Source organism: Panthera pardus, unplaced genomic scaffold (genome assembly GCF_024362965.1).
Source record: "Panthera pardus isolate Hobbes unplaced genomic scaffold, ASM2436296v1 HiC_scaffold_4, whole genome shotgun sequence".
NCBI classification, from domain to species: domain Eukaryota; kingdom Metazoa; phylum Chordata; class Mammalia; order Carnivora; family Felidae; genus Panthera; species Panthera pardus.
Genome location: NW_026526969.1, coordinates 6,602,888 through 6,628,623, shown reverse-complemented (window position 1 = coordinate 6,628,623; position 25,736 = coordinate 6,602,888). Strand labels below are relative to the sequence as shown.

Below are 25,736 nucleotides of genomic sequence, written 5' to 3'. Positions count from 1 at the left end.
TCTTCCTCCAGGGAGGTTTTACTTTTTTACTTTACTTGGGCAGTAGTTAGGATAGTGGCAGGTTACTTCTGTCCAGGTAGAATTGACATGGTTTTGAGTTGGTTGTCAGTTCTCGTGAGGGCTGCTTTATTTCTGATTTGCCCTATCTCCTCGTATGTAACCTTTGGGATCCCAACCAGAAAGCTTTAGGTCTTATTAAGGACCCCCTACTTTGGAAGACCCTGAATTCATTTTTGTCTTTCCAGCCATATGAGACTGCCAAAAGCTTTTCCGTGCCTCTCAACTACAGCTTTTGCTTTTGGAATTGGCATTCGCCATGAGAGAAAAAGTAGCCTTAAATATGGGGGCTAACCCTTGGCTCCACGATGTCTACTGCCCCGCTGGCTCTTCCGTACTGCCATACCTTCAAACACACGTAGCTCAGACCTTCAGCATTTGCTTCTTGTCTCTGGCGGGAGTGTTAGTGTAGAACAACACGGTCAGCCTTTGCCTGGAAGTGGGTCAGATCTTAAGCAGCCTCATTTGTGGTGGAGCCTTTGACCTGTTGCAGGAAATACACTCCCTGACACTAATAACTGTTTGGTATTCTGTTTTAAGTAGTTACTGGTCCCCTCTCTGCTTGTCCCCTGCTCACATGCATGCACTGTCTCTCTCTGTCTCTCTCCATCTCTCTCTGTCTCTCTAAATAAATAAATAAAGTAATATGAAAGTTCTTTATTTGCTTATTTATATTTAGAGAGAGAGACAGCATGAGCTGGGGAGGGGCAGAGAGAGAGGGAGACACAGAATCTGAAGCAAACTGGGAGATTATGACCTGAGCCATAGTTGGATGCTTAACCGACTGAACCACCCAGGTGCCCCAGTATGAACGTTCTTTATGTTTCTTTGGAAAAAAATGTACTGAGGTAGTGATCATCTCCAGTAATCAATTTCAGTGTCAGTCCTTACATTTGGTGCAGGTGGTAGTAGAGGTATTTAATTTAACTACATTTTTCCAGGGGAACACTAGTAAATATCCACATCTACAACCGTCTACACTGGAAGTCCTAGCATTGATACAAAATCATCACAGATGTTACACTGGTACCAGTTATAGAAAAAGTAAACTGTCCTCTGACCTTTTGTGCGCGACGTTGATATCTCCCTGTGTCTTACCAGATTTCTCATTTTCCAGAGTAGGCGTATGTATTTACCCTTGCCGTCAGCGCTTCCAGGCCTAACCTGCCTCTCGCCCTTGTGCCCCTTAACTATGTTCTACGTTGCAGCCAGACCGTGACATTTATTATCTACCAAGACACTTCCTACCTGCTGCCTTCCCTTGCTTTGTTCTGGTCTCCCTCTGGAATAACACGTCCATCCCACTGCAGGCACTCTTCAGGTGCTTTCTGTTAAGTCATGAAAGGCTGTCTTATCTTTTGGCTGTTACAGTCGATTTGTGTTCTTTCCTCTTTTTCACACCGTAAATTTCTTGATGGAACCGTCTTGCTCATCTTGGCATTCTTTGTAAAGTAGAAAGGTCTAGAGCCTCTGTGAAGTGGGGACTCTGCAAATCAAAGTTGAGTTATAGCGCAGAACTAAATTGACTGTTAGAAGTGTAGATTGACTATTTTTTTTAATGACTGTCCTTGTTACATCTTTTGCCTGTTTTTCATTTGGTACGTTCATTATATTTTTGTGGAGTTGCAGGACTTGCATTTTTCATGTTAAGGATAATAACTCTTCCTGAAAATATTTGCCTTTTAATTTTGTTTATAGTTTTTGTTTGTTTCGGGGTGTGTTTATTTCCAGCCTGCATAGATTTTATTTCGATTTTATGGAAATGTGAGCATGGTGGAAAATACAGATGGCACCTAGAGTCTCCCTGCTGCGCGGTGATACTTTTGCACAGAGAGGTTCTTTACGTAGCGATTTTATGTGACAGTCTGTCAGTTTTCTGTCTTCTGTCTCTGGCACAGACTTCTCCCTGTCCCATAGTATGGAACAGCTAATCTGTTTTAGTCCTTTTGTGACACTTCTTACATGTAAACCTTGGTCACATCTGGATTGTGTGTGTGTGTGTCACCTGTGACAGACACAGTGGGGATACAGTATTTCCCCTTAAGTGTTGAACCAGGTCGTCCTTAACCCTGGCTAAACATTGGAATCATCTTTGGTACTTTATTAAAAACGTAAGGTGTGAGGTCCAAGCGTTCAGTTTTTGTTTTGTGTTTCTTTCCCTGAGTGCCCCAGCATTCCTCTCACACCCGTTCTCAGCCTTGGGTGTCCTGATACTGGTCTCGTGGAGCTGCCCTGTTTCACCACTTTCGCCACCTGTCTCCGAGTTTAAATTCTTCTTTACCTCTTCAGACTTTTATTAAAGATTGTTGTCTGCTTGTTTGTGCTTATATAACTGTTACTGAGTAAGAAACTTCTGGAAGAATGTCTGCAGTGATAAGTTATTAGTATTTTTGTAATTAAGCTAAAGACTTCACGAAACTTCACAGTGCTTGCTCTTTGTCAGTTATCGAGGCTGCTTTGCATGAGGGGAGGTGAGAACAGACCTTCGCTGCCAAGGAACCGATTGCCTGTTTGTTGGAACAGACAGGTGTCTGGATAATAATCATGTAACAGCAAATACCATAGATACTGTATAAGTCATAAATGTCATGATAGGACATCTTAAAAAAATAAAGTTGAAGCGGGGGGCACCTGGGTGGCTCGGTCGGTTAAGCATCCGACTTTGGCTCACGTCATGATCTCATAGTTTGTGAGTTCTAGCCCCACATCAGGCTCCGTGCTGGCAGCGCAGAGCCTGCTTGGGATTCTTTCTCCCTCTCTCTGCCCCTCTCCACTTGCTCTCTCTCAAAATATACCTAAAAAAAATAAAGTTGAAGTAAAACAAAACTAATAAAAGCAAGACTATTAGTTTACTGGCTTACCTTTGCCGTAATAGGTTTTTTGAGGCGGGGAGGGGGGTTGGGAAAGCTTCTTAATTGTATAATTTCTGCAGACAACATAAAGTAAAGCTGGATGCATCATAGGCTCTAAACCATGACTGAATGTAACCTTCTACTTTTTAATATATGCAAAAGTACATTGTTCCTTGTACTTTATTAGTTAGCATTTCCTTACTTGTTCAGATTTTTTCCCCGTAGTTAATACTGGCAACTGACTTTCCTTCAGGGGCCTTCCTTCACAGAGAAATGTTTTTCTTTATTTTTATTTTTCTAAATTTATTTTTGAGAGGAAGCTCACGCACCAGGGAGGGGCAGAGGGAACGGGAGAGAGAGAGAATCCCAAGTAAGCTCCACGCTGCCAGCAAGGAGCCCAGTGTGGGGTTTGAACCCACGAACTGTGAGATCATGACCTGAACCAAAATCGAGTCAGATGCTTAACCGACTGAGCCATCCAGGTGCTCCTTTTTTGTTTTAAAAGATCGTATTTTTAAGTAATCTCTACACCCAACGTGGGGCTCGAACCCACAACACGGAGATTGAGTCTCTTGCTCCACTACGTCAGCCAGGTGCTCCACAAAAGATGTTTGTCACTGAGGAGGAGACCCTGTGTGTGGCGATGAACAGAATACAGAGTTGTATTGAAGGCGGATGTCACGCTGTCCAGTAGGGTAATCATGTCACTGCTTTTTGCCTTTTAGCTTTGGAAGAGAAGCGGGCCCAGCTTGTCACCGTTCTCCAGCCCAGCCTCATCCCGCTCGCAGACACCAGAGAGGCCAGCAAAGAAAATAAGGTAACGGGTCCTTGTTTGCACTGCAGACTAATGAGAGGGCAGGAAAGGAAGCACACGTACTTGGCTCTTAGGCCTCCTGCGGCTCCGATCCGGAGGACCCAAGATTGCCATCCAGAAGGACAGTGAAGTACCTGCCCAAACTGCTCTCGTCTCTTAAATGTCTTCTGTGCTGACCCTGGAGGCTCTGGCTCTCTTCCTCATCCTGCAGCACAAGCGACTGGGGTGTGAACGCAAAGGCCACAGGGTAGAGGGGGCACAGAGAATCATGGCAGGGGCAGGAGAGTTCATGTTCTGGACCCCAGCTGATCTCCAGGCACCGACAGGCGACTAGACTGCTGCTCTTAGGGGTCAGCTCTGTGGCTACAGCTCTCGGGAACTGGGCGAGGTGTAAGTAAGGTTGTGAAGGTTCTCGTTTCGTGCTGGTTGTGAGACAGAGGTTTCTCCGTGGCTTCCATGAACATCTCCCTTCGTTTTGTAGGAATTTCCTTTTGATTTCTCTTATTTTTTGTCCTGGCCTGTGATCTTAAATCACAGTTGTTCTAGACTTTGGCCGGGTTGGTAGTTACGAGGCTGTAAGTGGTTCCCCGATACTCTGTATCAGGAAGTCTTTCTAAATGCACTTCTGCCTCTTCTGCCCTCAGAGAGGACGAGCTTTCTCACCGCTCCAGTTCTTCAACTCCTTTGGCAACAGACAAGGAGGCCCAGGGAGAAAAGGGTAGGTTGTGAAGCGCGCAGGAGTGGCTTCTGGCGGTGGGAGTGTTTATGGAGCATGTGAGACCCCTGCTCATCCGGAAGCATGCGCTGAGCCTCGCTGTGTGCAGGGCCTGGTAGGTGCAGAGGTCTGTGGTCTGTGGCACAGGCAGCTACGGCACCGGCCAGTGGATCTGTGGGCTGGCGATGAGCGCTGGTGGGGGCCTCTGAGCAGCCTGGGTGACTCCTGTCAGTAAGCACTTGTATGCCTGTGTTTGGAGCAGTTATCTTGATACCCTCCTGGCAGAAACCGTCTTGCAAACTCTCCAAGACCCCATCCACGGAAGACCAAATCTTTCAGACATAACCAGTGAGAATTCAGTGTTAAAAACCAAGTGTAGACAAACTTGGCCATTTCTGGAAGAGGAGGAAGAAAACAAGTCCATGTTGTTTCTTTAGCTGCAGATACAACCACATGGAAGGCGCAGAACTCGTGGAGCTCCCCTCCCACACCTGGCAGCTCTGGGCAGCGGAAGCGAAAGATTCAGCTCCTACCCTCCCGGCGAGGGGCTCGGCTGACCCTGGTATGGCTTTGTCTGTCCACACCCGCCCACCCCAGCTCGGCATCCCCAAGTTCTAGGGTAGCTCAATACAGGTTTCTTCCAGCTTCCCTGATGGGCGTCTCGTCTTTCTCTCTGGCAGCCCCCACCTCCCCAGCTTGGCTACTCCATCACTGCCGAAGATCTAGATTTGGAAAAAAGAGCTTCGCTGCGGTGGTTTAACAAGGCCTTGGAGGATGGGACTGGTAAGGAAGACTGACCAGCTTCACGCTGCAAAGAGGAGTTTCCTCTGGTTTTATTTGGATCTTTCTCATCTGACAAATCCTTTTGGGGCCTCAGTGGAATCTGGAGAACAATGAACATTGGAATCAAGGAGAAGCATTTCTTTCTTGCTTTTTTTTTTTTTAAGTTATTTAGAGAATGCCAAATGGGGGAGGGCAGAGAGCGAGAGGAGAGAGAGAGAATCCCAAGCAGGCTCCATACTGACCGTTCAGGGCTTGAACTCACAAACCGTGAATCATGACCTGAGCCGAAGTCAGTCACTCACCCGGAGCCACCCAGGTGCCCCAGGGGAAGCATTTCTAAATAAGCAGATACCGAGTCCGTGAGCATCTCGTGCTACGTGATGTGCCCCTGGAAAGAATTTCCCAGCACCTTTCTTTCTCCTTAGATACGGCTTCTAACTCTGGCACCGAGAAGCCCCCTACTACTCAACCTTCTTTGACATTTACCCTGCCAACTACTGGGACTGCCGCCTCCCCAGCTGCCCTCCCAGCCCCAAGCCCCAACCCGCTGCTGGAGAGCTTGAAGAAGAAGCAGAGTTCTGCAGGCCCACCCCCTTCCTCCGGTGAGTGGGCGAGCTCCATCTGCGGCGTCGAATGGCATCCGTCCATGGGTCACGTGGAGTAAAGGCGTCATGCCTGCCGGTCCGTGAAGGTCTTCGGGAGCTTGAACTTGCTGTGGCTCAGCAGTCCTGAGCTGGCGCACGCTTCCGAGCTTCAGAATTCTCTCATCAGGAGGTTCTAGGGAAGGGGGTCCGCGGCTTAGTCTTAGCAGTCGGAGGCTCTGGAGGCCAGAGCCACTCAGAGCCTTGCTGTTGTCCTCTGTAAAATGCACACGTTTACCTTTGAGGTGGCTCTGAGATGTAAATGTGATCCCATGGTTACCAAGTCTTGTCACATGACCACAGGCACAAGAGGACGTCATTTTTCCCTCTAGGTTTCCAAGGGTCCTTCATGGTACTGCATGTGCCCACACTCCTCTTGTTGCCCTTTAACATAGAGTAGTCTATCCGGCATCAGCCCGTCCCAGGGCTCAAGGGCAGAGACTCTTCCATTCGTGGTTATGTGCCCTGCACTCAGCACAGTAGGCAAACAGAGGCAGTCTTTGTTGGGTGAGTAGTAAGTAAGGTGCATCTGGGAAATTAACGGGACTGGAGTTTGGGTGATTGGGTTTTCCTTAGTTTCTACACATTACCCCCCAGTGAGGCCACATCGTATCCCCTCATATCTTACGATCGGGGAAGGGTGGAAATAATGAATGTTTCCTTGATTTTAAGGGGTGGATACTTTAACGGTCTGTGGTGTGGATGTCGTCACAATTTGTTGACGGACTCTGAATCCCCAGCACGGTGCTAGGGAGAGAAGCGTTGAATGCCATCACGTTTGAGGTATTCAGAATTTACTCTCTCTGTTCTTCCAGAATCTGCTGGAGTGGCAACCACTGGGGCCCACACACCTCCGAAGACACCCAGCCTTCCGGCCCCTCTTGGGTCTTCACAGTCGGGACCCCTTCCAGGCACCTCCTCGGACTCCAAATCCACAGCCGCTTTCTTAGGGCTGACCCCTGCTGCTTCCCCGATCCCAGCCACTGACCCCACCAAGTCTCCTCCCGCTCCTCAGGCTGAGACATCTGCCCCGTCTCCCACCCCAAAGCAAAGTCTTCTTTTGGGAATGCTGAGCACCCCACCTGCCGACCCCCCTACCTCCGCGGCCCCTGCCGTGTCCTCGGCATCTCCCATGTTCAAGCCCATCTTTCTGGCCCCGCCAAAAAGCGAGAATGAGGGCCCTTTGCCATCCAGCCCACCCAAGGTCACCACCGTGACCCCTTCCGGCTCCGCCCTCCCTGCGCCTGCCAGCAGCCCCAAGCTCACTTTCGAGCCGATCTTCGGCAGCATCGGGCCCCCTACGTCTGTGCCCTCGTTGGTCCCCTTCTTCAGTCAGACGGCCGTTCCAGCCACTGCCACGAGCACTCCTCTTTTCACCGGCCAGGCCGGTGCCACCTCAGCCGTGGCTCCCACGAGTACAGCCAGCACGTCCACAGACTCTGCTTCGAAGCCCACGTTCAGCTTTGGTGTGAGCAGCGTGACCAGCACCACCACTTCCGCTGCCCAGCCTTTCCTCTTCGGGGCTCCCCCTGCCTCCGGTGCCAGCTTCACCCCGGCCGTGGGCTCCATATTCCAGTTCGGCAAGCCTCCTGCCGCGCCCGCCTCGACGACGGTCACGACCTTTGTCCAGTCCCTCCCCGGGGCCGCGCCGACGACCGCCAGCGGCGGCGGCACCACCGGCTTCGGCGGTTTCGGCGGCGGCGGCGGCCTCAGCACCCCCGCCCCGGTCACCAGCAGCCAGCCGGCGCCGACCTTCACGAGCGCCGCCACCGCGGCGTTCCACATTCCCTTCGGCTCGAGCGCCAAGCCCCCCCTCTCTTCGTACCCGGGAGCCAACCCCCAGCCCACGTTCGGGGCCGCCGACGGGCAGCAGCAGGGCGCCGCCAAGCCGGCCCTCGCCCCGAGCTTCGGCAGCTCTTTCGCTTTCGGGAACTCCGCGGCCACGGCCCCGGCTGCGACCCCAGCGCCCGGCCCGGCCCAGCCCGCCTTCGGCGGCGCCACGCAGTCCGGCTTCGGCGGTTTGAAGCCCGCGGCGTCCGCCTTCGGCGCCCCCGCCAGCACCCAGCCGGCCTTCGGCAGCGGCACGTCCGTGTTCTCCTTTGGGGCGGCCGCCGCCTCCGGCTTCGGAGCTACGCCCCAGACCACCAGCGGCGGGACCGGTAGCTCCGTGTTCGGCAGCACGACGCTGGCGCCTTTCGCGTTCGGGGGCTCGGCCGGCCCGGCCGGCGGCGGGGGCTTTGGGATCAACGCGGCCACCCCCGGCACCAGCTCTGCCTCTGGAGCGTTCAGCTTCGGCACGGGACAGAGCGGGACCGCTGGCGGCACGACCCCTTTTGGAGGAGGCTTGAGTCAGAGCACGTTGGGCGCGCCCAGCCAGAGCACACCCTTTGCCTTCAGTGTGGCGAGCGCGCCCGAGAGCAAGCCCGTGTTCGGAGGTAAGATGAGGAACGGACTCGGGTGCTGCTCTGAGTGCTGGCCCCGGCCGCCCTCGGAGCTTTGCGGTGTGGCGGTGACTGACGTTAGATACGGGGTCAGGGAGCTGTGCGTCCTGGGGGAAGACGGTCTGGTGGTCGAGGAGGTGGGCCTTGCTGAGGCAGTTTGAGCCGAGACTCCCCGTCTGTGATGCAGGGGTCGGGAGCGTGGGTGGGTAGGTGTGAGCCAGAGCACACTCTTCGGGCGCAGGAGAGCTGGCAGAGGCCCAGGGGTGGAAGCAAGCTCTGGTCACAAACAGCGAAAAGTGAGGTGTAGCTAGAGGATGGAAGAACAGAAGTGCTCCAGGATGATGTGGGGAGGCAGAGTTGACGGTCACACGTGGCCAGGGTTAAGTTTGGATTTAAGCATTGAGGGAAATCCTGGTAGAATTTCAAGCAGAAGAATGAAGTGATCTGATGTGCCACGTGGAAAGAGACTCCCAAGGAGCTCTGATCCCGACAGCGTGCTTTCTTCAGGAAACGGGAGAGGTCTTGGGGAGGTCCGTGTACAGAGGAGGGCGTCTTGAAATGGTCGTTTGGAGAGTGGGAAAAGGAATGTAACGAGAATGTTGGAGAATCGCGGTTACGAATTCAAAGCGAGGCCGGCCTGTGCTGTCACACGTTGTTAATCAGCAACATCCAGACTGAGGTGGAGAACGGGTGCAGGCGCGCCTGTCACAGCCCCAGCTGGTGCCGCGAGAGGGGCAGGGCTCGGCAAGGTGGGGGCGATACTTGAAGTGCTCGCGGTGGCCATCTGGGTGCTGGGCAGTCCCGGGCAGCGGTGAGGGGTGACGGGGTGGGAGTGGGGTGCGAGGTCAGGACTGGGAGCGAGGCGGCCGGCGCTCCCTGAGGCCTGTGGGGGGAGGCGGCGGCAGGACTGGACTTTGAACGTGGCCACGAGAAGGCAAGAGGACCCACACTGGTGGGGTGTTTGGAAGGTTCCAGTTTCTGATGCCAAGGGACAGATAAACAGGCGGCAGAGGCAGAACTCAATTAGTCATGACAGAGGGAAGTAACCTGGTCCAGGCGGAGGCGAGGGGGGTGGGGGGCGTTGAGTGTCCCCAGGAATGCAGAGACTCTGTTCCTGAGGTGGCCGAAAGGCAGCACGGCGGTTAGCAGGCAGAGAGGCACTTTCTACCACGGGGGGAGCCAGCCTTGGTGGTCCAGGGCTGAGGTGCCCTGTGGGGACACCCCCCAATTCGTCATCCCGGCTGTTATGCCCTCTGCCCACTGCCTAGTCGCTCGTTTTCTACGGTCTCTTCGTTCTAGGCACTTCCACACCCACTTTTGGTCAGAACACCCCTGCCCCCGGGGTGGGCGCATCGGGCAGTGGTCTCTCCTTTGGGGCATCCTCAACACCCACCCAAGGCTTTGTTGGAGTCGGACCTTTCGGTAAGCAGCCAGCGTGACCCTGCTTCTTTCTGCAAAGAAGGAGGGCGGCGGGGGGCCCGGGGGAGGTGGAGGAGGGGGTGGGTCTTGGCAGGTTCCTGGCTCTGGGGCTCCCTGCAAAAGATCAGGCTCACAGGCATGAGAAAGATGTGGCCTGGCTACGAGATTGGCAAAGCCCAGGTATGGAGTTGAGGGTGGAATGTTTCAGACCACTGGAAAGCCAAGGGCAAATGCCTTTTTGCTCACTCTCAGGTGTTCTGGGATTCTGTACTTTCAGTAGCCACCCCCCCCCCCCCCCAACACACACACACAGCTGCCACTGTTTGGAAAGCCCGGTTTAAGTACCGGATTCTGTCGGCCTAACCTTCCGGAGATTGGGGTACCCAGGGAGGTGTCCCGGATAGCAGCTGCCCTGATGAGACCTTGTTGAATCTTTCCAGGATCGGCGGCCCCTTCATTTTCCATTGGTGCAGGATCCAAGACCCCGGGGGCTCGGCAGCGACTGCAGGCCCGCAGGCAGCACACCCGCAAGAAATAGCCTTTGTCCCCGTTCCATACCCCCCCCCCACCCCCCTCCTTGCCCACATCTGGACCTCAGCACCTGCTAGGAAGAGCCTCTGACCCTTCTAGTTCCATAAAGCAACCTACCCCAGATCTCTGGCTTCTGCCACCAGGGAGGCGGTGGCAGCCCCGGTGGCCGGTTCCTGCTCCTTGAGGAAGAAGCCCCTGGCCTCTCGAGGGAGGGGGCGTGGGGCAGGAGCCTGATCCCTTTACTTGAATGGCTCCGTGGTGAGGCTGGAGAAAACTGAAGAAACATCTGTACATACTGTCCTCGTCCTCCCCTGACTCTTGTCTGGTGTATGAGCTTGGTCAGGCGGCCTCCCTTCCCGCCTTGCCCCCAGAGCCATCTCCTCTCGCCTGGCAGGTCGTAGGCACGGCCCTACCCACACGTGCCGCCGCCGTGCAGTGGATGATGGGAGTCGGGGAAGTGGGTCAGCCCCGCGGCTTTACCTTGCTTGGCTTGCCTATAAAAAGCGGTTCTCCTCGGGTCCCGTTAGGGGACTCTGCTTCCCCAGTTCTTGCTGCTTCGTCCCTCCCTGGTTCCCCGCAGGCTCTACCCCTTTTTAAAGGACCTTGAATCTAGCTTTGCCTTGGAGACCCCAGTGGGGCTGCTCCTGCTGGTCCACTTCCTCTTGCCAAGTCTGAGTCCGTGTTTGTCCTCAACCCTCTGCCAGTTCGGCCCCTAAAAGCTCGGTGGCTCAAGACTGTTAGCCTGGCAGCTGCAGGGGAGCTACCTCGCTCCGGGGGAGTTGGGGGAGCGCCGGGAGCGGGCAGGATGTCCCCCGCTGCCTCCTCGCCCGCCTTCCCCGCTGGCCTCCGTGGGGCTCGTCCGCCTCCTCCCCGGGGTTGTATGTTTAAAGCCTTGTCCTGTGTTACTGTCTGATGCTCGCGTCTATTGCTCTTTGAATCGAGTTTGGAGGAAGAATTGAATTGTATGAGTGGCGGCATGTTGGTAGTGCCGGACTTCACTGTTTCAAGTTTCTGGGGCCTCGCTAATTGAATGTGGAAAGTAGCACCGCTTTATGGCTACACGTGCTGACTCCTGGATTTTCAAATGGTGTTTTGACTTTAAGGGCTGGCAGCCCAAGAGGATGGGGCCGAGGGGGAAGCAAAGTCCTCTTCCCTCTGCTGTTTCCCTCCCGCCTACCTGACCCCACCGTGGGCTGGATCCTCCCCAGAATGTTAGAAAACCAAAATTAACCAACCACGCTTCAAAATTCATCCCCCCACCCCCGCCTTCAGCAGAGCCTCCCCTCCGTCCCGTTCTTCCCCTGTTCCCAGATCACATACCCCAGGCCCAAGAGCCTTGCTGCCAATGCCCATCCTCTTTGGGAGAAGTATGAATGCGTGTGTCTAAATTAAAAGAAAAAAATATTTAAACATTTTTTAACGAAATAAAAATTTATTTTTGTATTTAAGCTAAATTGCCTTTTAAATTCCTTCAAGCTTGGTTCACTGAGGTGGTTAAGTATAAATGCTATTGACTAGGAATTAGCTGTATAGTTAAGTTATGCCTGTGTGGACAAGAGGCTCAGACTGTCCCAGGCAGCTTTCCCGAGGGACTAGAGCCCCTTCGGGACACATTCTATAAACCATAATTCTTATTTTATAAATAATGTGACGTAGATGTGACTTGTCCCCCCTCCCCCCTCGTGACTGAGGTTGAGTGTGACGCAGGGGACTGCTCCTTCCCACCCCCCAGGAAGAGCAGACAGTATTTACCTGTGTGTGGCGCCCAGAGGCCTGGACCTCGAGTCCTGAGTCCCTGTTAGGATCAGTGGGGGTGGGGGTGGGCACGGGTCTAGAAACCAAGCTTCTAGCGATACCTTCCGGAAGGTAGAGCCTCGTTAGTGTTAGTGTTCCGAGCTAGTTTACCTCAGGTCCACAGGCAGGACACTTGGCCCGGGAGCCCCCAAAGAGGGTGTCCCGGCGCGGCCTGAGTGTGTGTGTGTGTGTGTGTGGGTGTGTGTGTGTGTGTGTGTGTGTGTGTGTACACGTACGTGCACTGGACAGGAACGGGAGGCTGGGACTTTCCATTACAAATAAAGACTTAATTCCTGTGAGGCTAGTTGGAATTTTTAGTATGAATGTGAGATTTTTCTCCTTGCTTATGTCATTAAGAATAAAAAAAAAAACTGTGATCTATCGTAGACCATGTCCTGCTTTTTATTTCCGTGGGCAGAGCTGTCACGAGCAAGAACACGGCCCGGGGAGGGGCCCAGGGGACAGGCAAGTCCACACTCTCCCTCCAGCTACGGCTTTCCTTCCTAAAGCAATAAAAAGAAAAGAACCTTAAAACCCGCCGGCTGAGCTGCGGGACGGCGGGGTCCCCCCGCGCAAGGCACAGCTCTGCGGACCTGCTCGGTGCGGGGCGGCGCCCCAGGGGCCGCCGCTCTGCGCCGTCTCTTCCTCCGCGGGGCGGCCTCGGGTGGAGGTGCCGGTGCTTCGGCCCGGGGGACTGAGCTAGAAGGAAAGTACCTAAGTTAGAGGTGCCCGGGTCGTCCGGCGTCTTCCAAGCAGCAACAGCCCCCCCCCCCCCGCCCCACCCCCCCCTCCCCGCCCCACCCCGCCCCCCACTCACCTCGGCACCTCCACCCGTTCAAGTACGGCAACAAAGAAGCCGCCGGTGAGCGTGGTTTCGGGGGAGGCCCGGAGGCAGCATTCAGCCCCCGGAAAAGTGCCGAGGCCACGGTGGGGCCAGGAGGGGAGGACGGGGACTAGCCTGTGGAGGTGAACAGACTTCTGGGTAAAAGACAGCAGCCCCCTTCCCCAGGACCCCGGCGGGTCCCCACTACCTGAAGGTCCCCGAGTTGTGCTGCAGGGCGTCCCGCACCACGTCTTCATTCTCCTCTTGGCAGAGGGAGCACGTGGAGTAGACCAGACGCTGCAGGGAGGGGAAAGTGAGCGCGTGGCACAGTGCTCGCCGCTGGAACCCAGCCAGGGCCTGCAAGCGCGCCTTGCTAGGTGTGCCCGCCCCGGGCTCCTCCAGCCGTCTGGTCGCCATACCTAGGGACAAAGCCTGTCAGCTGCAGAGACGGGCCTCGTTTCGCACCGAGATCCCTGCACTGCAGGGGACAACGTCTGCCCAGGGTCACCACTATTAGACCGAGGCCAAAGAAAACCGCTGCCCCTTCCGCCACGAGGTTGCCCCGCGTCTGGGTCCCGCGGCCAGGCTCTGTCCCCATCTCACCGGAGCCGCTACAAGAAGGATCCAGCAAGATGTACTGGACCTGACGGTAGCGCTGGTCGGAGGGCGATATCGCCAGGAAGTCCTCCTCGGCCAGCTCGCAGCACGAGACTCCGGCCCGGGCCAGCAGGGTAGCCATGGACGCCAGCCGCCCGGCGTCCAGGTCAAAGGCAAAGATCTTGCTGGAGAAGAGGGGAGAGACGGGGCGAACTGAGAATCCACGGGGAACCTCAGGGCCCACAGTTCTGACACGAGAACATGTCCCTTCACAGGGACACAGAAGAGAAGGGACAGTGGTTAGAGGGACCTGACCTGGAGACTCTGCCCCAAGGGCTGAGGGATTCCTATCTCGCACCGGCCACCCAGAGGGCAGCTGAGCTTCGGGCTCTGCCACCAACTGCTCTGGGTCCAGAAGCGAATATTTAAAGGGAGATCCTCCTTTCGGCCTTCAAGCCCCCACTGGGTCACAGTTTTCCTCATCTCGTCCTCCAAGTACAGGGTCAGACCCCAGCTCCCTCGGGCTGACCGTGGCACTCACCCCTGGTTCTTGAGAAGAGCAGCCAAGTGACTGGTCTTGTTGCCTGGGGCAGCGCAGGCATCGATGACGTGGGAGCCGGGGGGCGGGGCCAGCAGCACGGCCGGCAGACAGCTGGCCTGGCAGGCAGAGCAGGCCCTGGGCTGGCGCACAGAGGCCCGGCTCCCTCTCGGTCCTCCCCTTCCCACCCACCTGCCCTACCTTGTCTTGTAGAATGAGGTGGCCGGCCTGGTACAGCGGGTGGTCGTGCAGATCCGTCTGGGCTGGAAACACCAGCAGCTCTGGCAACAAGGGATCCAGAAGAAAGCACTTCCCTTTGAGGGCCCGGAGGTCCTCGAGGCTGCCAGGGAACAGGAAGCATCGGCACGTCTGAGTTCCTCCGGGTATGCGCCAGGCTGGCCATTTCACACGTTTCCTCACTTGAACTGTTCATTGACCCGACAGATGCTCCAGACCGCCAGGAAGCGAGGGACAGGATCGATTTGATACGAATGGGCAGCAGAGGGGCGCCTGGGTGGCTCAGTCAGTTAAGTGTCCAACTCGACTTCGGCCCAGGTCAGGATCTTGAGGTTCCTGGGCTCAAGTCCCATGTCAGGCTGCCAGCGCCGAGCATGCTTAGAATTCTCTCTCTCTCTCTCTCTCTCTCTCTCTCTCTCTCTCTCTCTCTCTCTCTCTGCCCCTGCCCTGCGTATGTGCACACGGGCTCTCTCTCTCTCAAACAAACAAAAAAACCACCTAACTTGGACAGAGGTCACTCCTGGGGAGGCGGGCACCGAGCTGACTGCTCAGGGGCAGGGGTCTCCTAACGTGAGGAGCGGAGACGGAAGCGTCACATTCCAAACCCTCGCGAAGCGGGCCGACAACGATGCTCAGTTCGGAAAGCCATCCACAGGGGCAGAGCTGGAAGCCAAACCCAAACAGCCACTGCCTGGCGCACCGCCCGGCCTCCCAGCCACGTGCTGCGGGCAGGACGACAGAAGGTCCGTCTACCACGGAAGGGGAAGGCGGACGCAGGGGCGGCTTCCCAGGATGAGGGGGATGGGAATGCAGGGGAGCAGCGGGGAGTGCACAGGAGCGGTGGCGGGCAACGGAAGCAGTGGGCACAGCACAAGAGAGCCAAGGACGGTTTAGGCAGGGGAGATCTTTCTGTGGCCGACCACATGACACGTCTGGAGGCGGAGAGACCAGGTCAGGGGCTGCTTCTACCAAAGAAGACGGAAAACCACGGGCAGAGTGGGGGGAGGGGGCAGAAAGACGCCGCAGGCAAGGGCATAAGTGACGAGGGTGAGAAGAGAAGCATTTCCGGTGACTGGGTTCGTGGCCTGACCAAATGGTTGTGTGATGGTGAGGTCAGCTGCCAGGTTAAGAGGGAATGCAGAAGGGGCAAAGGTCAGGGATGCAAGGACGGGTTCAGAGTCCACAGAGCAATCCCCGTGCTGCACTACACTCACAACAGGAGGGATAAAAATCCTGATCGGCTCATCTGACAAAACTCAACATGCACTGAGGATAAAAACACTCTCGGCAAAGCAGGTGCAGAAGGCACACGCCTCGCCACAATAAAGGCCGGATGTGAAAAGCCCACAGCTGACATCCTCGGTGGGGAAAAGCTAAAAGCCCTTCCTCTAAGATCAAGATCAGGGATGCCCACTCTCACCCCTGTTACTCAACCGAGCCTGGTGAGCATTTGGGCGAGATCAAGAAGAAAAAGGCGCCCACGATGGGAAGGAAGAAGTAACACGGTCACTATCTGCAGATGATATATATAGAAAACCCTAAAAACTCCCAACCAAAAAAACTTGTCAGAATTTTTTTTTTTTTTTAAGTTTATTTGAAAGAGACAGAGCATAAGCAGGGGAGGGGCAGAGAGAGGGGAAGGAGAATCCCAAGCAGGCTCCTCGAGGTCAGTGTGCAGAGCCTGACTGGGGGCTCGAACCCACAAAACCGTGAGATCATGACCAAAGCCAAAATCAAGAGCCAGATGCTTAACTGAGCCACCCAGGCGCCCCCAAACTGTTAGAACTTATAAATGAATTCAGGCAAGTTGCAGGATACAAAATTCATACGCAAAAATCTGTTGTGTTTCTACACACTGACAACCTATCTGTTGGGGGAGGTCACAGAGATGTGACCACCTGTTGGGAGCAGGACCCGGGCAGTCAGAGGCTCCTCACCCCTGCCCCGGGATGAGCATCCTGCTTGCCTTCGCCCCTCCCAGAGGCTGCCTGAGGACACAGCCTTGAGAGAGCAATACGGTGTTGAGACCATCTGGAAGGTATGAGACAACCCATTAAGGCCTCTGTATAAACTGAAGATTCTGGCAGGCAGGTGTATGTTCCCTCGCTTATGAAACCTGCCACCTAGGGGCGCCTGGGTGGCTCAGTCAGTTGAGCGTCTGACTTTGGGTCAGGTCATGATCTCACAGTTCGTGAGTCCGAGCCCCGGACCGGGCCCACTGCTGTCAGCCTGTCAGCACAGAGCCCGCTTTGGATCCTCTGTCTCCCCTCTCTCTCCACCCCTCCCCTGTTTATGCTCTCAAAAACTAAAACATTAAAAAAAACAAAACAAAACAAAAAACCTGCCACCTACCCACCCTTTGGTCTCTCCTTGCCCTCTGCATACAGGGGCCAGCTTCAGATCAAAGGCTGCAAACCAACAACGGATGAACAAGCCTGGAGACCAAAGACACGGGCCTTGGGAAAGGCGTCCACAGAGGAAGTCCGCAGTTGGCCGGCGACCTCCGTGTGGGGAGGCGTGGCCCATACGTCGGCCTGGGGATCGCTGCACGAGCACGGGGCCGCCCGGGGAGGTGCGGGCCGCTTAACCACACGGATCGCACGGCTGGGAAAGTGAGGACGTGGAGGGCGCTGTGGTGGTGGACAGCAAAACAGACGGAGCACCGGGGCTGGCGGACCCCTCGTACAAGGGAAAGCGAGAACAGCCACGGCAACCCCAGCCAGCAGGGCAGTCCCCGGTTCAGGAGACACTCCTGATGAGTCTGCTCCTGCCGAGCTCACCGACGTAGCTGCCAAGCTCCAGCAAAAAGCCAGGGAAAGCAGCCAGGCGCAGCTGGTGCGGCCACGGGGCAGTGGCTTTTCCCTGACCGCGCACGAGGCGGAGATGCCCTCCAGTCGGGGCTGCCTGGCGCTACTTCCTTCCTTAGACACCGGATTACTCTAGCCCGCGGGGAGGCTTGGCCCTGTGAGGGGGACCTTCCCGGGCTTGTGGGACCCTGGGAATCTAGAGAGGAGATCTAACAAATTCTTAGGGGGGGCTGGGAGCGAGATGGGCCATCTGCACCCGTCTTTGAAGGCTCTGATCAGGCCACATGATGGCAGGGAAGAAAACCGACATTCTCCAGTCCACCCCCAGCCCCGGGACGGGATGCTGGTGTCCACGCTGAGCCCACTTGTGCCACAAAACGCTTAGAATGAATGCTGGGCAACGCCCTGCTGATCTAGGGGAAGCGGAGCGGTCCCAGGTCCCAGGGACGGGTGTGGGTCGTGGGGAAGAGCCGGGCCTGAGAGGGAGCTCAGAAAGCCAAAAAGGGCCACGAAGGGTCTGGAGAAAGTAACCTGGAAGCAAATGTGATCTGACCGCATTGCTGCAGGGACCCCACCTGAACAGAGGTCAGCCCGTGGAAAGCCTTAAAACCCGAACAACAATTTCGGTTAAGAAAGTCCCTTGACACTGCAAGCTGGGTGTTCTGCCCCTGCCCGCGAATATGGGGTTTCTCTCTCTCTCCAGTACGAGGGAACACACCGGGCACAGACATCCCACAGGGCTGAACTCTGCAAGCCTCTTACGGTGAATTCACGCCGGTGCTGAGGGGAAACGCAGCTGGGAACCTGTAAACCTGTTACCCCCACGAAGAGTGACCGTCCGACAGCACAAGCCACACAGGGAGACCGGAGGAACTACCTAAGATCTGCGCCGAGTGGGCACTGTGCGCCCTGCACATAGTCCTTCCAAAGCCTAGCAGGGCAGACAGAAGAGCCAGAAGGCTCCTGGTGGGTGACAGCCAGGACCTCACAAAGCGTGAGATCACGACCTGAGCCAGTATCAAGAGTTGGACACTTAACTGACTGAGCCATCCAGGTGCCCCAATGTTGGACCTTTCAAGTGCTCCCCCAAGGCACAACCCCACCATGTCATGGCATGGCGGCCAGAGACCTGTAAGATGGGCCCGCCGCATTAACGCGATAATGGTCACATGTGCAGACCTGCCTCTCTCGCAGGACATCCTGCAGGCTTTGCTGGAGATCTGAGAGAGGCTGGGCGGTGAACCCACGGAACATTCCAGGCCCGGACACTGCCCCAAGGTTTTGGGAATCGTTTGGTCGAGTAAGACCCGCCTTGTCACAGACGCCGTGATTGCCAGAGGGCACACTTATCCAGCCCCTAAGAACGTGGAAGATGTGTGTGAGCCTCTGCAGGGGCTTTTGGAGTCTGGAGGCCTCTTATTCCCTACCTGGCACAGTGCCGGGTCCTCTATACCGCCCGGTAAAGAAAGTGCACGTGTGCGAGCGGGGATCAGAGAGCGGGCTGCCCATGAAAAGGCAAAAATACCAGTGGGACAGATGAAAGCCCTGGGCGTCCCCCAAGCAGGGCTGCCACTGGAGTTCAAGGTGTCTGTGACTCTGGAAGGTGTGGGGCGGGCGCTGTGGCAGAGACAACAGACGGGAAGGGTGCCCCTGGGATTTGGGTCTCGGCGCCGGAAGGAGACAGAAGCCACGCATTCCGCCCCGTCCCCCTGGGCGGGGGGCAACAGCTTCCAGCGGGGTGCCCCACCCTCCTCCAGGCAGAGCCTCTCAGGAAGAAACAGCACAGAGAGCGTTCTGACTGGTGATCTCTCAGAGCCCTGGCCCTTAACCCTCCGCACGGGCAGCGGGCTGCACCAAGGGCACTGGCCCCGCGGCTCGGACAGAGGATGGTGAATAAGCCCCTGTGCGGTCAGGGCATATGACAAGACCCGTGGTTCCCCTGCAGGAGCCCAAGGCAGGCCTCACCGGCCTCCACACCCCAGCTCCGAAGGCACTGACGCCCCCTGGCGGTCAAGAAACTGATGCCCTGATTCAGGTACGAGCCCTAGCAACTGACCTTTGGCAGGCAGTGTGGACTAGGCGTGGAGGAAGCCGACCCACCGTCGCCCCCTGGCGGGACGGCCTGCTGCCGAGGAAGCCAGATTGCCCCGCAGAAGCGGTGACTTGACTTGGTTCACCCGGTTCACTCGGTAACACGACCTGTGTGTTCTAAGTAACACCCGCCCGAGGCAACTGCCAAAGGTGCCTGCGGCCATCCTCCTGAGCTCCCAACCAGTAAGGAATTGGCAAACTGACTAGACGGCCCCTCCTCCAAGCGAAGGTTCTAACTGCGACTTGGTTTGCGTGGTTATCACATCTGGCCCAACCTGAGCTTTCCTGGCCGCCGCACCAACTGGGCCGCCACCGTTGGGAGACTGAAAAAGACCCGTGGAGAGACATCCTCATCGACCAGTGACTGGGGGTCATGTTTGAAAGGCCGTGACATGCAAGACCGGGCAGAAGAACATGATACTGAATGGAGGATCCTTCACCCACACACCCTGCAAGCAGCAGGACCGGCAGTCAGGAAAAAGAGATGTTTAATTTTTTTTTTAACGTTTTTATTTATTTCTGAGACAGAGACAGAGCATGAGCAGGGGAGGGGCAGAGAGAGAGGGAGACACAGAATCCGAAGCAGGCTCCAGGCTCCGAGCTGTCAGCACAGAGCCCGACACGGGGCTTGAACTCACGGACCGTGAGATCATGACCTGAGCCGAAGTCCAACACTTAACCGACTGAGCCAGCCAGGCGCCCCGGAAAAAGGGATGTTGTAACAAGCAGATTACGTCACTAACAGAAAACCACCTTGGCTGGGTGGACTAGGCACCGTCCCTGCCGTTAGTACGTCCGGACGATCCACCGGTAGGGCCTGCTGCCCCATATGCCAGACCGGGGACCCTGCCGAGACACCCAACACCATAAAGCAAATAGCTGCCGCCCCCTTACCGTGGAGCAACGTGCGGCCACTGAGCACGCCAGGCTCCACCACGCCTGGGAAAGGAGTCACCCACTGACACGCACGCTGGGATGTCCCACACCTAGGCGGGGAGCTACCCGTCTCCCCCGGGATCCCTCTGCCCTGCGGCAAGCTGCACCTGCAGAAAGGCACCCCACCTGGAATGGCACACACATTCCTGGAAGAGGGGAGGAGGTGGGGGTCCCGGTCTGGCACATGCACCCCCCAGTCCCATCTCCTCATGGCAGACAGCGCCGCCTCCCCCCCCCCCCGCCGCCGACACTCGTGCTGTGGTCAACCTGGTCAAGAAACTAAAGCTGCCAGCCTCCCTCTCCTCAAGGCCAGATGGGCACAGTCTGTCGTCTGTGAGGATATGATCATTTGGATGGTGCCTCTGTTCCTTCTGCGAAACTGGAGGACATTCTAGCACATACAGATGCCCTTATGAAATTCACCCAGCCCACTGTGAATGGCAGCCAGTAAAGCCGGTCCTTACAGAACGCTGAAATGTCTCTAATAACAAAAGCTGCCCTCCAAAACAGGATGGCCTTGGAAATTATTACTGCCTCACAAGGAAGCACCTGCGCCATTATCCAAACAGAATGTTCTATGTTTGTATCTGATGAATCCACTAAAGCACCATCTTTACTAAAATCATCTAAGGACACAAGTAAATGCCCTGAGTGATCTGACCTCCAGCCTAGAGGATTTTAAGAAATCAATGGTTTGGATCCTGGGGTTCTTGGAGGAAGAAGTTATCACTGATTTGGGGAATTTCTGCCTTAATCTGTTTTCTTCTGCACGTGCCTATACTGTTGCTGTGGCTTCTGCCTCCAGGGCAGCCAGCCAGCTACCAAAGGAGCTGTCTCTGTGCTCGTGAGACCCTCGCTGACCGCTCAGGGCACACTGAGGACAACAGTCACGTGGGATTTTAAGAGCTTGTCACAGGGGTTAGTGTGGAGGGAGGTCACCGAAAGGACATGACTACCAGTTGACCTGTGAGCTGGACCCCGGCAATCAGAGACTCCTCCCCTCTTTCCCTATCCTTGGGATGGGCATTGCCACTCGCCTTCTCCACCAAAGGATGCTCCAAGGACAAAGCCTTGAGACAGGGTCATAGTGTTGAGACCATATGGACGGTGAAGGGGCATACCTCATTTCATTGCATTTTGCGCTTCACAGGTAAGTGCGTTTTTTACAAACTGAAGGCGCCATTTTTCCAACGCTATCTGCTCACTTCTTGCCTCTGGGTCATGTTTTTGGAATTGTCACAATATTTTAAACTTCTTATTATAATATTTATTATGGTCATCTCTGATTAGTGATTCTGACTCGCCAAAAACTCAAGTGATGCTCAGCATTTTTTAGCAATAAAGTATTTTTAAAATACATAGTTGTTGTTTTTTTTTTAGACATGATGCTCTATACACTTAAGAGATCACAGTATAGTAGAAACATAACTTTCATAGGCAGTGGGAAACCAAAAAATTCATTCCACTTGCTTTATTGCAGTGTTCTGGAACTGAACCTATAATATCTCCAACGTGGGGCCTGTATGTGACTGAACCCAATTAAGGCCTCTCAATAAACTTTCAAGATTCTGGCAGGTGGGGGCAAAGATGTACTTGCCTTCCAGTTACCCAAGACAAGCCTCGTATAGAAGTTCCCTTGCTTATTAAACCTGCCACCTATCAATCTGGAGCAGCCTGCCTCTTTTTTCATTCCTTCTCTGGCCCTGCCCTCTGTGTTTGGGGGCTGGTTTCAGATTATATCTGGGAAGCTCCCAAGGAGGTTGCAAACCAACATTATCTTGAAAAAGAAATTAACAATCCCATTTACACTTGTATCCAAAAAAATTCAAAGAGGTCAAAGTCCTGTACTCTTAAAACTATAAGATAGTGGGGTGCCTGGGTATCTCGGTTGGTTAAGCATCTGACTTCGGTTCAGGTTCTCATGGTTCGTGAGTTAGAGCCCTACATCAGGCTCTGTGCTGACAGCTCAGGGTCTGGAGCCTGCTTCAGATTCTGTGTCTCCCTCTCTCTCTCTCTCTCTGCCCCTCCCTGCTCATGCTGTCTCTCTCTCTCAAAAATAAACACTAAAAAATAATAGTAATAATAATAATAGTAATAAAATTACCTATTCTTGAAAAAACAAAGAAGTAAACAAACAAAAAACCTCTAAGATACTGATGAAAGAAACTAAAGATGATACAAACAAATGAAAAGATAGTCCATTCTCATGGACTGGAAGAATAATGCTAAAATGTCCATACTACCCAAAGCAATCTACAAGTTCAATGTGATCTCTATCAATTGCGATAGAATTGTTTACAGACAGAACAATCCTAAAATGTAGAACCACAAAAGACCCTGAAGAGCCAAAGCACTCTTGAGAAAGAAGAACAAAGCTGGACATACCACACTCCCTGATTTCAAACTATGTTACAAAGGTATAGAAATCAAGACAGTATGGCATTGGCATAAAATCAGACACACAGATCAATGGGACAAAACAGAGAGCCTAGAAATAAACCCATACTTAAATGATCAATTTACGACGGAGAAGCCAAGAATATACAGCAGGGGGAAAAAAAAAAAACCAGTCTCTTCAATAATGGCGTTGGGAAGACTGAAGCCACACGCAAAAGAACGAAACGGGACCCCTACTTTACACCAGACACAGAAACGAACTCAAAATGGACGAAAGACCTAAACGTGAGCCCTGGAAGCAGAACACCCCTGGAAGAAAACATGGGTGGTAAGCTCCCTGACATCTGTCTTGGTTTTTTTGATTTTTTTGGATCCAACTCCTAACAAAAAGCAAAAGCAAAAATAAACAGGTGGAACTATGCCAAACTAAAAAGTTCTGTAGGGCACAGGAAACCATCAACAAAATGAAAAAGCAACCTACCGCATGGAAGAAAGTATCTGCAAACCACATATCTGGATAAGGAGTTAATATCTAAAATATGTAAAGAACACTAACTCAACAGTTAACGAAAAAAAGGGGGAGGTGGGATTAAAACACACGTAAGGAATCTAAACAGTTGTCCAAAGAAACAGATGGCCAAAAAGTACACGAAAAGGTGCTGAACATCACTAGTCATCGGGGGAAATGGAAATGAAAGCCACAATGAAACATCACCTCACACCTGTGAGAATGGCTATTCCCAAAAAGAAATAACGAGGGTTGGTGAGGATGTGGAGAGAGGGGAGTCCCCGTGCACCGTTGGAGGAAATGTTAACTGGTGCAGCCGCTGTGGAAAACACTATGGAGGCTCCTCAAAAAATTTAAAATGGAACTACCATATGATCCAGCAATCCCATTTCTAGGTATTTATCCAAAGAAAATGGAAACACTACTTCAGAAGGAGATCTGGACCCTGTTTACTGCAGTACTATCTATAACAGCCAAGATGTGGTCGACGTGTCAACTAAGAGATGAGCAAAAAAAAAATATGTAACTATATATACGTGTATGTGTGTACCTACACCTGTGTACACACACACATAGGAATATTCAGTTCCCTCTAAAAGAATAAAATCTTGCTATTTGTGACCACATGGATGGACCTTGAAAGTATTATGCTAAGTGAGACAAATCAAACAGAAAGACAAACACTGTATGTTCTGTTGGGTGGACTCTCTTCTTAAAAACAAAAACCAAACCAAAACCAACCACCCAACTCATAAATACAGAGAACAGATTTGTGACTGCAGACGGGTGGGGGGCGCATGTGTGCAAAAGGGGTAAAGACAGCCAAAAGGTACAAGGTTCTACTTGAAGTCTTGGGGATCTAATATACAGCATGGTGACTAATAAAAACACACTCCTGCATATCTAAAAGATGCTAAGAGATCTTAAAAGTTCTCATCACAAGAAAAACAAACTTTCTGTAACTATGTGCGGTAACAAATGTTAACTAGGTTTCTTGTAGCAATTCTTTCGCAGTGTACGTACATACAAAGCCATTAGCCGTCTATCTGAAACTAATGTTATGTCAATTATAAGGGGGCGGGGACACTGCAAAATAAACCAATAGCTGTGTGTTTAAGCATGCTGCTTTGGGATTTCTCTTCAATCTTGAATTTTGAATAAACACGATTTAGCAATTTAAAAAGAAGAAGCTGCAAAGTTCAGAGGGGAGATGAATTTAGTATGACACACACTGTGACCGTGGGGTCTGTTTACCACTCATATGACCCCGAGGGTAGGAACACTGAGAGAAGTCTAGACTGGGAGACACAAATCATCAGGCGAGAAGCAGGAGTTAAGAGTTCGAGAAATTGAGGGATGCATTAGAACATAGGAGGGAACCACAAGAATCCATGTTTAAGGGACAGAGGAAGACAGGCCTTGGAAGGAGAGGAAGCAACTGCCAGAAAAGTCCAAGAAACGGATCCCTTTCTCCCAGTGCCCCCCAGGCACCTCCCCTGGAGGAGGGCAGCCAGGCGGGGTTCTCAGCTCACCTGGAAGCCCGACCCTGGTAGGAGAAACCTTGCCTCTTGAAGTAATCAACCGCATCATCACAACAGGTCTTCAGAGTGTTCACCCGCACAAACCGAGGCACCTGAGAGGCTGGGAAGCAATCAGCAGTGAGTGGGCAGGATCGAGGCCTCTCTTCCCAAGGCCCGCGAGCTACCCTCCTCCACACAACTCCTTCCTGGGAGAAAGCTCACCTGGGCCAGGCTTGGATTCCACCTGCAACAGGTCCTCGTTCTTGCTCACACCTCGATGAACCTTGAGCCGGGCCAACTCAGCCTTCAGCCTTGCCTGGTGCCGGTCCAGCAAAGGTTTCCATCGGCCCCCACTGCCACCTTTAAAGCCCTTTCCCAGCAACAACTCATACACTAGTACCTGGGGATGAGGAAAGAAAGAGAAAAAACCTTAAACGTGAATGTCTTGGAACTCCGTAGTGTTAGAACGCAAGCGCTGAACCAATCACCTATCCAGACGGCAACAGATGAAAGGGAGGTGTCCCGCCCAGGATCACAACGGATTTACGGCTGAGCCCTGTCCCGAAACCTGTCCCCAGGGCTGCTCAGCCCAGGGCTCTGGATCCCAACCTTCCTCCTTGTCAGCATCATCCATTTGTTTCGGCCAGTGTCCCTGCCACGGCTACTTTGCACTTTCGTCCTTATTTCATCTTCCACTCGGCCCGAAGTTAAAGCACGGTCATCCCACCTCAAATAACCCGGCTTAAGAGTGCTCACCCTCATTTCAGAGGGGCGACTTGCCGAAGTCGCACCGTGGACGGTACCGCGCGGCGACCAGGTCCGGAGGGGGCTCACGGCCCAGCCCCGCCCCGCCCCGCCCCCCGGCCCCGCTACCTTGGCCAGGTGCGGCCGCAGTTTCTTCTCGGCGCGGAGGAGGCCGGCGCTGGTGATCACGGCGTCCAGCACGGAGGAGTAGCGCTGGGTCTCGCACACCAGCGCGTACAGCTGCTTCACGTTCTGCTCGTGGCCGAGAGGACACCGGCTGAGGCAGGGGCCCCCCGCCCGGGCTCCCCTCCCGCCCCTCGCCGGCCCGAACCCCGAACCCCGCTACCTGGAAGCTGCTGGCATACACCAGCCCCTTGATGGAACCCCGCCGGCTCTCCACGCCCGCCAGCACGGACGCTGCCGTCGCGTAGAGCGCCATGCTCTGCTCCCGCGCCTTTACGGCCCTGTCGCGAAGCGTGCCCGCCTCTGCA

The 25,736-nt window shown here is 54.2% G+C and overlaps 2 protein-coding genes and 1 long non-coding RNA gene across 7 annotated transcripts in view; 1 reads left to right on the top strand and 2 right to left on the bottom strand.

Moving 5' to 3' along the window:
- Positions 1–12,433, top strand: part of POM121C (POM121 transmembrane nucleoporin C) — a 45,718-nt gene extending 33,285 nt beyond the window's left edge. For both annotated transcript variants that reach the window (XM_019421651.2, XM_019421650.2), the window contains exons 6-13: positions 3,635–3,726; positions 4,368–4,441; positions 4,876–5,000; positions 5,119–5,221; positions 5,647–5,823; positions 6,678–8,297; positions 9,603–9,725; positions 10,163–12,433. In XM_019421651.2, the coding sequence (XP_019277196.2) occupies positions 3,635–3,726; positions 4,368–4,441; positions 4,876–5,000; positions 5,119–5,221; positions 5,647–5,823; positions 6,678–8,297; positions 9,603–9,725; positions 10,163–10,260 (2,412 nt within the window). In that variant the 3' untranslated portion in view covers positions 10,261–12,433. The remainder of the gene's footprint in view (positions 1–3,634; positions 3,727–4,367; positions 4,442–4,875; positions 5,001–5,118; positions 5,222–5,646; positions 5,824–6,677; positions 8,298–9,602; positions 9,726–10,162) is intronic.
- Positions 1,596–10,476, bottom strand: LOC128774756 (uncharacterized). The gene is made up of 2 exons (XR_008419221.1): positions 10,371–10,476; positions 1,596–5,321 (listed from the first exon to the last, which is right to left on the bottom strand). It is a non-coding gene; the product is annotated as an uncharacterized LOC128774756 (long non-coding RNA).
- On the bottom strand, positions 12,427–25,736 carry NSUN5 (NOP2/Sun RNA methyltransferase 5). 4 transcript variants are annotated; one of them, XM_019421656.2, is made up of 11 exons: positions 25,592–25,736; positions 25,375–25,497; positions 24,724–24,901; positions 24,514–24,622; positions 14,207–14,345; positions 14,009–14,148; positions 13,514–13,652; positions 13,079–13,167; positions 12,865–13,005; positions 12,641–12,746; positions 12,427–12,550 (listed from the first exon to the last, which is right to left on the bottom strand). In XM_019421656.2, exons 1-11 carry the CDS (start codon positions 25,682–25,684, stop codon positions 12,536–12,538), a joined length of 1,272 nt encoding a protein of 423 aa, XP_019277201.1. In that variant the 5' UTR covers positions 25,685–25,736; the 3' UTR covers positions 12,427–12,535. The 4 variants fall into 4 exon arrangements, with proteins under 4 accessions (XP_019277201.1, XP_019277197.1, XP_019277199.1 ...); XM_019421652.2 differs by having other exon boundaries at positions 13,079–13,289; positions 13,474–13,652; positions 25,592–25,735; XM_019421654.2 differs by having other exon boundaries at positions 13,079–13,289; positions 13,474–13,652; positions 14,009–14,124; positions 25,592–25,733.

Excerpts from the sequence above, each read along its gene's own strand:
- NSUN5 (XM_019421652.2), bottom strand. The coding sequence starts at position 25,684 with ATGGCGCTCTACGCGACGGCAGCGTCCGTGCTGGCGGGCGTGGAGAGC. Across the intron at positions 14,346-24,513 it reads TACCAGGGTCGGGCTTCCAG|CCTCGAGGACCTCCGGGCCC; the intron begins GTGAGCTGAGAA and ends GTTCCCTGGCAG. Across the intron at positions 13,006-13,078 it reads CACAACTCGGGGACCTTCAG|GCTAGTCCCCGTCCTCCCCT; the intron begins GTAGTGGGGACC and ends TCACCTCCACAG.